The sequence below is a fragment of the Hemitrygon akajei genome, chromosome 4, assembly GCF_048418815.1.
Source record: "Hemitrygon akajei chromosome 4, sHemAka1.3, whole genome shotgun sequence".
Lineage (NCBI taxonomy): Eukaryota > Metazoa > Chordata > Chondrichthyes > Myliobatiformes > Dasyatidae > Hemitrygon > Hemitrygon akajei.
Window position 1 is genome coordinate 35,970,258 of NC_133127.1, and position 13,178 is coordinate 35,983,435.

The window sequence follows — 13,178 nt, forward strand, 5'->3', positions numbered from 1 at the left end:
GGCAAATCATCAACTCATGTACTTGTTAAAACCTGATGCAGAAAAGCAGCAGGAACTCGAAAATCGATTCAAATGTTTTTAAAAATTAAACCAGGCTCAGCATAGGATTGGCACAGATCCCTGTAGCTTTGCTCATCATTTCCCCTGATCACTTGGAGGAAGAGCGAAGAATTTTTAAAAATTTATTTACAGATACTGCATGGAACAAACCCTTTGGGTTGCGCTGCTCAGCGACCCATCGATTTAACCCTAGCCTGATCACGGGAAAATTTACAATGAGCAACTAACCTGCTAACAGGTAGGTCTTTGGACTGTGGGAGGAAATCAGAGCACCCGGAGGAAAGCCACGTGCACACATGAAGGAACGTACAACCCTACTTACAGAGGGTGCCAGAATTGAACTCTGACCTCTGACTGTCGTTACGCTAACTGCTATGCTACCGTGTCGTCCCCAACACAATCTGGACATCAGTCTCTAGAATCCAGAGTTATACAGTGCAGGAACTTTAATACAAGCCAACTTTACTAGACTGCCCATTAGCCGATCCCATTTACCAGTATTTGGTGTGTAGCCCTCTGTCCATTAATAATTCCAGACTGATCACCCTTTCTTGAACTAGTAATTGTTTTGACATCCCTCCCCCACTCTCTCTCATTCTTGAGGCAATTTCACTGACAAAGGGTACTTTATTTATAAAATGGAATTATATTGTGCAAAGCAGCATCTCCTACATGGCTCTTCTGCATTCAGCTTTGGTAACTAACACTGCGGGTAAGGGAGAACACATCGATATGATGCATTTCAACTTCCAGAAGGCCTTCAAGTAAGACACTGCACATAGGATGTTATTAAATAAAATTAGAGTGGATGATATTAGTATGGAGTGATGACTGTTTAACAGACAGAAAAGTAGAAGTAGGAATGAACGGGTCATTTCCAGTTGAGAAGCTGTGTGCTGCCCTGGAGATGGGGTTAACAATCTGTATCACTGAATTGAATAGAGGGACCAAGTGCAACACGTCCACAGCTCCTGACATTACTAAACTGGGTGCCAGCATGGATTGTTAGGAAGATGCAGAGGAGCATCAGGGGGGGATATTGATAGGTAAAGTGAATGGGTAAGGTTGCAACACTTAATCACACACTGGCTACAGTACTAATGTGGGCAAATGGAATTAGTGTTGATGGGCAAGATCAGCATCCACCACCGATACCATCCAAACCTCTTCCTGTCAGAGATCACTTTGTTGAGAAAACTGAAGAAGAAGTAGTGACCATGACTGTCTCAGCTTCCTGGCATAGCAATGTGGTGTCTGAACCTCACCGTGGGAAGAAGAGATGCAGATTCATTCTTCTAAATAATAAAACTAACACAAGCAAAACTCTACTGCCTGGAAACCTGAACTATCCAAACATCACCTTATACCCAAGGTCACAATGCTCAACCATATGCTTCCTGGTTTAAACTTCCTAGCATCATTCTTAAGCTCCGACTAATTTCCTCTTTCACACTTGTTGAGAAACATCCCAGCCTCAAAGATCACATTTGCATCTGTGCTAAATTTAATTCTATCATCAGAGTAATCCACCCACCAGCTACCAACTCACTCTCTCAGTTGAGAAATATCCAAAGAAATAGTCTGAAAAGGTCTTTACATTTTGAGATAATATCTTTGAGACAAATTTTAAAAACTATTAACAAATTCTGTTTGCCTTGGTGATTTTTCCACTTGTAAACTAATGAATGTGAAATGCTGATTTTAATTCTTTTGTACTAATGGACCAGGTCACTGGAACTAATCAGATGAGTTTCACATGCCACATAAGTTTAACGTACAAGGATTAAGAACACTTTGCTGGTTTTAACATTCAAATAATGACCTTAACAGCAGGATAGGTCTTCTTGTTTTTCTCACTGGAAGCCCCAGGTAGTCCTCCGTGTGATGGACCTTCACACCCATAGCGGAAACGAAATCCTCTCTAGAGAAATTATCAATGACAACATTAGCACAATTGTGAAAGTCATATCTCAAAACGACTTTTTAACATCACCGGAAAAAAATTCCAAGGGACAGAATTAATCTTTGAACGAGGAGCAGAACTGACCAGGGATCGTTGGCATGACTTTGCTGAGGGGATGTCCAGTCTACATGGACTTTGGTAGCCCTTTGACATGGTCAAAGGTTAACATGGTCAAACATGGTAGCCCTTTGACATGGTCAAACATGATAGGTTGGTCCAAAGGTTGCATCTAAGGTTAGTTGGCAAACTGGAGCCAAACATTGTCTTGGTAAAAGGAGGAAATGGGCATTGACCGAAGGTCGGGTTTGTGATTAGATACCTATGACCAGTTATTTAATCAGAGCTGGGACTCTGTGACAGTTTGTTGTACAAATAAATGATCTAATTGTGAATTAGGCAGTACGATTACTAATGACACAAAGACTGGTGATATTGTAGATAGCGAAGAAGTAAGACTTTGGCTACAGGTGAAATGGCCGGAGGACTGGCACAGAGAATTTAAATGTGAACAAAGTAAGGTGTTACACTTGATAAGACAAGAATACATAGTGGATGGTAAGAGCCACAGAAGTACTGAGGTACAGAGGGGCCTTTATTTACACATCCAAGGACCCCCCCCCCACCCAAAGGCAGCAACATAGATAGGTATAGAGGATTTTTGCCTTCATGGGAGAGGGATTATAGTACAACATGATCAAACATTATTTAGGCCATGGCTAGAGTTCTGTGTGCAGTTCTATTCATCACACTATAGCAAGGATGAGAGAGTGTAATGGAAATTTACCAACAGTGTCCCCTAGGATGGAGCCTTTCAGCTAGGAATGACAGGAGTGGCTAGGTTTTGCTCCACCTGGAGTAGAGGAGGGACCCGATGAAGGCATACAGAACTATGAATAGAATAGACAATAAGGAACTTCCCAGCTCAGCGGAGGTGAGGGGGAGATTTAAGTTAAGAGGTACAGTGTAAGTTTTTTTTTTTTACACAATTTCAGATGGTGGGCTCTCCAGAGCCCTGATCTCAACATCATAGAGGACGTCTGCGATTACCTGGAGAGACAGAAGCAAGCAAGACAGCCACAGTCTGCAGAACTGTGGCAAGTTCTCCAAGATGCTTGGAACAACCTACCAGCTGATTTTCTTACAAAATTGCACAACAATGTACCTAAGAGAATTGATGTGGTTTTCAAGGTGAAGGATGGTCACACCAAATATTGATTTGATTCCATTTTTTAAATATTTACTGCTCTTTCTAGTATTTTTTTTATATTTTGAAACTTAACATTTCATTATTTTTAGCAGAGAAAGAGGGCTTGAGAGACTGAGTGAGGGGAGATGGAGGAGAGGTGGGGGAATGGAGAGATAAGGGCAATGGGGAGGGAGGGGGATGGGGATTGAGGAGGGAGGGAGGGATCCAGTGGGAGCGTAAAGTATTAATCTGGGCTGCATTAACAAGAAGTAGTAAAAGCTGAAAAGAAATGAGATAACATCTGGAGATGCAAACATCGACATTACACTGCTGACATTTGTCACACACATTAACTTCCTTCCTACTGTGGATATTTGCCAGCACTATAAACCCAATGTTTCGAAAAGACTGTCATTTACTGACACTGCTAAGCTAATATCAAGGACTTGTGGTTACCCTGTGGTTGTAAATGATCAAATAGGACTGGCTGATCTTAAAAAACGTGAGCAATTAAAAAAAAAGTTACCAAGAAGTTTGTGAATAACAACTGGTTCTATTTGTCACTCTCTCTTTCCCAGAGTGGTTCCAGTGTGGTAGTCGCTGACAAGGCAGTGAGAGCTCAGCAAATATCTCAGAGACACCTTCCCCCAGCAGGCGGGCATCAGTCAGGACACTCTCAATGGCAGCGAGGTCTGAGAAAGACCAGGAAGGAGTCAGCAACTTGCCCTCTTTATGGAAAGGAAGAGGGCTTGTTAAATTCCTGCTGATTCTCAGAACCTGGATTCAAGTCAGGGCTTTTCCAGCCGTATTAACCTAGAAATATCCTTCAAAGCTTCAGCACATTCCTGTGGGTACAGTTCCTCAGTGCTGGATATCGAACAGGTGAGGGTAAAAGCAAGGTTCAGCTTATCAACTCAATAATCCTGTTGTGCTCCTGATCCCAGTCTCCCTTCAGCCAGATGTGATGGACTTTACTCCTTGCTCAATTCCCAATCCAGAAAGAGTGGGACAGCTGTTTCCAGCAACTTGGGGCTTGTCACACAACCTGAAATGCCTCTCCTTAGTCCTTATACACCTCAACACTTTTCCTCAAGGGAACATTTAAGGTCCCCGTAAGAAAGTTCATAGCTTAGAAAGCAGGGTCACAGAACACTAGAAGAGACCAGTCAGCCGGTCGAGCGTGTGCAGACCCTCCAATCAGTCCCACTGCCTTGCTCTCTCCCCAGTTCCCTTTTGCTTCCACCACCTCTGCCAGCGGCTCTCAGCTCCCAGCCGTTCACTGAATAATTCCTTCAAAATGTTATACCTTCTCCCAGGAAATCGTGTCCTCTGGGTCACTGTTCCTCCTGGAGTGGTGTCCACAAAAACATTTCATGACTGCAGCTCTTCCTCTCAGCGGGGGCTATTTACCCATTGAGTCTGCACCTGCTCTCTACCAGACAACTCACTACTTCCACTCCCTCCCTTTCTCTCCAGACATTTCTCCAACATACACTTATCCAACTCCCTCGGGTAGGTCACAGTGGAGCTTGACCCTATCACATCTGCAACTTTTCCTCACGTCTGTCTTCATTTTCATCTCCTCCTTTGTATACCCATGACCTCTAATTCTTCATTACTCCGCCACTGGGAACAGCCTCCCAAATGGCGTAACAAACAATCTGCTGTAGTTCCTTTCCTCCTACAGATGCTGCTCGACCTACTGAGTTCCTCACTATCCAGGATATGCCCCTTCTCATTACTACCATCAGGGAGGAGGTACAGGAACTCGAAGATATACACTCAATGTTTCAAGAACAGCTTCTTCCCCTCCACCATCAGATTTCTGAATGGTCTGTGAACACTGCCTCCCTACTCCTCTTTTGCACTATTTGATTTAACTTACTTCCTGCTGTAACTTATTGTATTTTTTATGTCTTGCACTGTACTTCCACCACAAGAACAACAAATTTCATGGCACACATCAGTAAGAAACCTGATTCTGAAACTAATTCCTCCAGCAGAATGTTTATTGCTCCAGATTCCAGCATCTGCAGTCTCTGTGTCTGTATCAAATCAACATGGTTGGCATAGACATAGTGGGCCAAAGGGCCTATATCCCTATGTGTTACATTTTGTGTACTAGGTTTCATGTTGTGTTCTATCCACTCTCTCCAGTCCATTCAACGTTTAATATATTTCTATCAATTCGCCCACAACCTACTCTTCCCAAAGGAAAAAAGTTTATGCTGCCCTGTACCCTCCTTGTACCCGCAGCCCCTGATCCCGGGAACCATTCCTGTAACTGTTTTCTGGACTCCCTTGAAAATCTTCACATCGTTCCCCAAATGACGCACAAGAACTGAAGATGACACTCGAGTTATAGATCCTAGAGCAACTGTAGCATGGATACAAGCCCAATAAGTTCATGCCAACTCCAGCTAGTTCCAATTCCCTGAATTAGGCCCATATCCCTCTAAGTCCCACCCCTCCATGTACCTATCCAAGTATTTTTTTTAAATAATACTATTGCACCTGCCTCAACCACTTCTTCTGGCGCTTTTTCCATCACTCACTGGGTGAAAAAAGTTGTCCCTCAGGTCCCTTTTAAAACCTTCTCCTCTCTCCTTAAACCTATGCCCCCTTGTTTTGGACTCCCTACCCTGGGGAAGGGACCAGAGTAAGAATCAGGTTTAATATCATTGACATGTGTCATGAAATTTGTTGTTTGTTGGCAACAGCACAGCGCAATATATAAAAACACAAATTACAGGAAGAAATATACAGACAGTATGAAATATATTAAATAAGTGGTGCATGAAGAGAGCAAAGATAAGTGAAGTAGTGTTCATGGGTTCAATGTCCGTTCGGACATCTGACGGTGGAGGAGAAGAAGCTGCTCCTAAGTCATTCAGTGTGTTCTCCAGATTACTGTACCTCCTCCCTGATGGTAGCGCTGAGCAGAGGGCATGCCCTACGTAATGAGGGTCCTTAATGATGGATGCCGCCTTTTTGAGGCATCACCTGCTCTGTGGCCCTTCCCTATCAGACGGTGATGTAACCAGTTAGAATGCTCTCCACAGTACATCTGTAGAAATTTGCTACAGTCTTTGGTGACATACCAGATCTCCTCAAACTCCTAATGAAATATAACTGTTGACATGCCTTCTTTGTAACTGCATCAATACCCTGGGCCCAGAGGAGATCTTCAGAGATGTTGACACCCAGGAACTTGAAACTGCTCACTCCACTGCTGATCCCTCAATGAGAACTGGTGTGTGTTCCCCTGTCTAACCCTTTCTGAAGTCCACAATCAGTTCCTTGGTCTTACTGACATTGAGTGTGAGGTTGTTGGTACAGCAACACTCAACCAGCTGACCTACTGTATCTCTCTCTAGTACTATCTACCTTATATATGCCTCCTATAACATTAAACATTTCTATGCAATCGACCCTATGTTCCAAGGAATAAAGACCTAATCTGGCCAACTTCTCTCTTTAACCCAGACCTTCTAGTCTAGACAGTATCCTCACAAATCTTTTCTGCAGACTTGCCAGTGGAACCACTACTACAGGGTAGCAAAAACAGTACACAGTGCTCTAAGTGCAGCCTTACCAACAACATATATAATCGTGACATAATGTGCCAACTTCCTATAGTTGATTCCTTGACTGACGAAGACCAGCATGCTAAATACATTTTTTAAACCACTCTGTGGCACTCCTATCAATGAACAACACACTTGTATGCTTTGGTCTCTCTGTTCTATTACACTCTCTCTGGCCTACCATTCACACTGTAAACCCTACACTTCCCAAACTGCAGCATCTCACTCTAATCTGTATTGAAATCCATTTGCTTGGCCCACTCCCCTAAATGATCAAGAACCCCCTATAATCTATGATAACCTTCACTGTCAACAACACCTCCTAATTAACCAGTGTTTCATAAGGTTCAGCTTATTTCTCTGTTTTAACACACTATGCCTCTACTGATAAAGCCCAGAATTGTCCCTGCCTTACTGATCATTTTCTCAATCTGCCCTGGCACTATTCATTAATTATGTACCTATGTCACCAGCACCCCCTTCCATATCATTTTTGAACAGTACCTTTTATTCTACATTGACATTCCTTATTATTTTTACCAAAGTGCATCACTTCATATTTCCCTGCACTAAACTTCATTTGCCATGTGTCCGCCCATTCCACCAACTCAATTCATCACAATGCTCCTAGATTGTTCCAGTAAATCTATTCCCCACCCTCCCCAAGGCTCAACGTCCCTTCCTAATGGGAAGACCCTGAAGTGAACGTGACTGCTGCTGGAACCCTTCACAGACTTCTTGGGCACGATTTTTTAAAAGTTGGCCCACGTTTTTAAAGAAAAGTCAGTCCTCATTCAGACATCCTGGGATTGCGCGAGGGGGGGAAGGGATATGTTGAGGCAGGAGACATGCTGGGGAGGAGGGAGGCACTAAGGGAAGGACTGTGCTGAGGAAAGGGGACCATGTCAGGGGAAGGGCTCTGTGCTTGAATAGGGAATGCCATAGGGGGAGAAATACAACTTGAGGAGATGAGTGGACTGGGGCAGGGATTGCACTGGGGTGGAGGGGTGCTTGGTGGAGGAACAGGCATGTTGGGAAAGGGGAGGGGACACCCTGGGGGAGATGGGGGGGATGCATTGGGAGACTTGAGGCGAAAGGGAGTGAACATGCTAGGGGACTGGAGGGGTTTGCAATGGAGGGAAAGGAGGGGATGGACTGGAGGAGTAGAGAGGAGATGCTGGGAGAGGGTAGGATATGTACTGAAGGGAGGGGAATAGTCTCACTGGGGGGGGCGGTGGGAATGGAGTTCCCACAGAGGGTGTGGAGAGGGACAGATGAGGACTCTGTCTTGGACAGTGAAAGCTCCTTCACGTGTTGTCTGGTAATTAAGGAAGCAACATGCATTGCCAGCAGAGAGAAAGGAGACTGTGTACCCAGAGAGATCTCCCGTACCTGTTTGGGCTGCTCGAGAATCTGAAGATAAGGTCCATCAGCTGGAAGGAAAGAGAAATCAAGTGATTACCACAGGCAGAAAACATACTTACTGGATGCACATCTCGTGCACCAGACAGACTGGAATCTAATTACAGAACACCAGTGGAAAGTCCCATGCCAACAGGGGAAAGCACTCAAAAAGCTAAACACCAAATACTGGAAATCCATACTGAAGAAAATGCAGGAGACACGCAGCATGTCCACCCTTGCAACAGTGGGGAAAGAGGCAATGGAAAGACCAACACTGTCCCTCCCTCCAGGAAAAGGAGGCTGACGGGTTGACTGGGAGGTAGTTATACCTATGGTACAGGACACAGGTGACTGTCCGGAGAGGGGAAGGGGACAGACAGCCATCAACCCGTGTCCTGCACCTTAGATGTAACTACCGCCCTGTATTACCTGTCAATCAATAGGCAGGGTGCTCCTGCGGCTGTTCCCCTCAGTAACAAGTATATTGTTTTGGATACTATTGTGGTGGGGTGGGGTGGGAGACAACCGAGGAGAGGAAAGCCACAGCAGTCAGAGTCTTTGGCACTGAATCTGGCTCTGTGACTCAGGAGGGAAGGGGGGAGAAGAGGCGAGCTGTAGTGATCATGGGTTCATTAGTCAGGGGAACAGACAGCAGGTTCTGCGGACAAGAATGAGGTTCCTCTTGGATGCCAGGTCAGAGACATCTCAGATCGAATCCACAGTATTCTTAAGTGGGAGGGTGAGCAGCCAGAGATCGTGGTTCACGTTGGTACCAGTGACATGGGCGGGAGAGGTGACCAGGTCCTGCAAAGTGAGTTCAGGGAGTTAGGTGCTAAGTTAAAGGACAGGATCTCCAGGATGCTGATCTCAGTATTGCTACCTATGCCACATGCTAGTGTGGCTAGAATTAGGAAGATTATAGAGTTTAGACGGCTTCAGATATTTGGATTATTGGGCTCTCTTTCAGGGAAGGTAGGACCTGTACAAAAGGGACTGTTTACAGCTGAACTGGAAGGGGACTAATATCCTTACAGGAAGGTTTGCTAGTGCTGCACTGGAGGGTTTAAACTAGAGCTGAAGGGGAACAGGAACCAGAGTGCTGGGGCAGCTAGTGGAGCAGTTGTAGGCAAAGAGGATTTTAAGTCTACTTACTAAGTCAGGAATACAAAGGTTGAGCGTGGTGGCACAACTGTTCCGAGTTGCGTCTATTTCAATGTGAGGAGTTTTCTAGGTAAGGCAGATGAGTTTGGAGCATGGGTCAGCATGTAGAATTATATTATTGCCATTAGTGAGCTGCTGATTACAGGAGGGGCAGGACTGACAACGTTCCAAGGTTCTATTGTTAGACATGACAGTGGGAGAGATATTAAAAAGGGGAGGGATGGCATTACTAGTCAGGGAAAATGTCTTGGCAATGCTCAGACAGTACTGTCTGAAGGGTTAGTCCAGACTACTGAGGCTGTATTAGTGGAACTAATGAATTAGAAAGGGATTACATTATGGACTACCCAATAGGCAATGGGATTTAGAGAAGCAAATTTGTAGAGAAATAGCCAACAGTTGCAAGAAAAATAAGGTTGTGATAGTAGGTGATTTCCACATAGTGGCTGGAATTCCCATACTATCAAAAGGACTAGATGGGATAGAGTTCATCAAATAAAGTTTCTAATTAGTGAGATCTTAATTCGAGAGTATGACACTGGATCTCCTATTGGGGAACAAGACACGGCAGGTGTCTAAAGTGTACTGCTTGTAGTGGAACATTTTGGATCCAGTGATTATAATTCCATTAGTTTCAAGATAATTATGAAGAAAGATAGGACTGGTCCTCGGGTTGAGATTCTAAATTGAAGAAAGGGTAATCTTGATGATACCAGAAAGGATCTGGCAGGTGTGGAATGGGATAGGCAGCTTTCTGGCAAATCAATGGGACCCTTCAGAAGTGAAATACTGAGAGTAGAGAGATTGGATGTTCCTATTAGAATAATAGGCTAGGCTGACAGGTTCAGGGAACCTTGGTTTTCAAGTGTACTGAGGTTAAGAAGGAGGTGGCAAATATAGCCAGCAAGGACAAATGGTTTACTTGTGGAGTATAAGAAATGCAAGAGAACACATAAGAGGGAAATAAGGAGGGCTGTAAGAATGTATTAGGTTCTTCAGAGAGACAAGGTGAAGGAGAATACCAAGGGCTTCTACAGATATATCAAGAGCAAAAGGATGGCAAAAGCCAAAGAGTGGGCATATAACAGAGCACAAATTAATGGAAAGTTAGAGGATTGGAAAGCTTTTAAATACCAATAGAAGGCTACTACTGAAAAGTAATCAAGGTAAAGATAGAGTACGAAAGTAAGCTATCCAATTATATTAAAGAGGACACAAAAAGTTTCTTCAGATACATAAAGCATAAGAGAGGTGAGAGTGGATATTGGACCACTGGAAACAATGCTGGAGAGGTAGTAATGGGGGACAAGGAAATGGCACACGAACTGAATAAATATTTTGCATCAGTCTTCACTGTGGAAGACACTAGCAGTATGGTGGAAATTCCAGATGTCAAGGGTCATAAAGTGTGTGGAGTTATCATTACTAGGGAGAACTAAAAGATCTGAAGATAGTCAAGTCACCTGGACCAGATGGAGTACCGCCCAGCGTTCTGAAAGAGGTGGCTGAAGAGATTGTGGATGCAACAGTAATGATCTTTCAAGAATCAATTGATTCTGGAATGGCTCCGGAGGAATGAAAAATTGTAAATGCCACTCCACTCTTCAAGAAGGGAGAGAGGCAGAAGAAAGAAAATAATAGGCCAAACACGAGGAAATCTGCAGATGCTGGAAATTCAAACAACACACACAAAATGCTGGTGGAACACAGCAGGCCCGACAGCATCTACAGGAAGAAGCACTGTCGACATTTCGGGCCGAGACCCTCCGTCAGGACTAACTGAAAGGAAAGATACTAAGAGATTTGAAAGTAGTGGGGGGAGGGGGAAATGTGAAATGATAGGAGAAGACCGGAGGGGGTGGGATGAAGCTAAGAGCTGGAAAGGTGATTGGCAAAAGGGATACAGAGCTGGAGAAGGGAAAGGATCATGGGACGGGAGGCCTAGGGAGAAAGAAAGGGGGAGGGAGGAGCACCAGAGGGAGATGGAAAACAGGCAGAGTGATGGGCAGAGAGAGAGAAAAAAAACAAACAACAAACAACTAAATATGTCAGGGATGGGGCCAGTTGGTCTGACCTCAGAGGTTGGGAAGATATTGGAGTCGATTGTTAAGGATGTGGTTTCAGGATACTTGTTGGCACATGATAAAATAGGCTGTAGTCTGCATAGTTTCCTCAAGGGAAAATCTTGCCTGATAAATCTGTTGGAATTCTTTGAAGAAATAACAAACAAGATAGACAAAGGAGAATCAGTTGATGTTGTGTATTTGGATTTTCAGAAGGCCTTTGACAAGGTGTCCACATGTGAGGCTGCTTTACAAGCTACGAGCCCATGGTATTACAGGAAAGATTCCAGCATGGATAAAGCAGTGGCTGATTGGCAGGAGGCAAAGAGTGGGAATAAAGGATGCCTTTTCTGGTTGGCTGCCTCGGACTGGTGGTGTTCCACAAGGGTCTGTGTAGGGATCGATTCTTTACAAAAACCTGATAACAAAGGGAGTTGGGAATCTTTGTGCAGGATTCCCTAAAGGTTAATTTACAGGTTGAGTTTGTGGTGAGGAAGGCAAATGCAATGTTCACATTCATTTCAAGAGGACTAGAATATAAAATCAAGGACATAATGTTGAGGCTTTATAAAGCACTGGTGAGGCCTCACTTTGTGTATTGTGAGCAGTTTTGGGCCCCTTATCTTTGAAAGGATGTGCTGAAACTGGAGAGGGTTTAATGAGAATGATTCCTAGTTTGAACTATTTGTCATATGAAGAGCATTTAATGGCTCTAGGCCTGTATTCACTAGAATTCAGAAGAATGAAGGGTGACCTCATTGAAACCTATCAAAAGGTAAAAGGCCTTGACAGAATGGGAGAGGATGTTTCCTATAGTGGGAGAGTCAAAGACCCGAGGACACAGCCTCAGAATGGAGGGGTGTTCTTTTAGAACGGAGATGAGGAGGAATTTCTTTAGCCAGACAGTGGTGAATCTGTGGAATTCTTTGCCACTGGTAGCTGTGGAGGCCAAATCTTTATGTATATTTAAGGCAGAGGTTGGTACATTCTTGATTGGTCCGGGCATGAAGGGATACAGGTAGAATGCAGGAGATTGGGGCTGAGAGGAAAAATGGATCAACCATGATGAAATGGTGGAGCAGACTCAATGGGCCAAATGGCCCAATTCTGCTCTTAAGTCTTATGGTCTTATGGACAAAATTGGTCCCTCTGGAGATCAGCGTGGTCATCTATGCATACAGCTGAAAGAAATGGGGGAGATTTTAAACTTATTTTTTTGTATCTGTATTTACTTGGGAGATGGACGAGGGTCTATAGAAGTGAGGCAAAGCAGTAGTGAGGTTATGGACCATATACGGATTACAGAGGAGGAGGTGCTTGCTGCTTTGAGGCAAGTTAGGGTGAATAAATCCCCAGGGCCTGACAAGATGTTCCCTTGGACCTTGTAGAGGCAAGTTCAGAAATTGCAGGGATCCTGGCCGAGGTATTTAAAATGTCCTTAGCCACAGGTGAGGTGCTGGAAGACTGGAGGATTGTCAATGTTGTTCCAGAAAGGCTCTACAAATAAGCTGGGAAATTTTAGGCCAGTGAGCCTGATATCAGTAGTGGGTAAATTACTGGGAGGTATTCTAAGGGACCAGATATACAGTACAAGTATTTTGAATGGACAAGACTTGATTAGGGATGGTCAACATTGCTTTGTTTGTGGAGGTCTTGCCCAACCAATCTCATAGCTTTTCAAGGAGGTTACCAGGAAGGTTGAAGGAAAGACAGTGGACTTTAGTAAGGCACTTGACAAGGTCCCATGTCTCAGG

At 44.2% G+C, this 13,178-nt stretch overlaps 1 protein-coding gene across 2 annotated transcripts in view; it reads right to left on the reverse strand.

The window, feature by feature from the left end:
* Window positions 1–13,178, reverse strand: part of LOC140726230 (nuclear factor NF-kappa-B p105 subunit-like) — a 125,250-nt gene that overhangs the window by 78,806 nt on the left and 33,266 nt on the right. For both annotated transcript variants that reach the window (XM_073042321.1, XM_073042322.1), the window contains exons 4-5: window positions 8,189–8,229; window positions 1,883–1,981 (exon numbers count right to left, since the gene is read on the reverse strand). In XM_073042321.1, coding sequence (XP_072898422.1) covers window positions 1,883–1,981; window positions 8,189–8,229 — 140 coding nt within the window. The remainder of the gene's footprint in view (window positions 1–1,882; window positions 1,982–8,188; window positions 8,230–13,178) is intronic.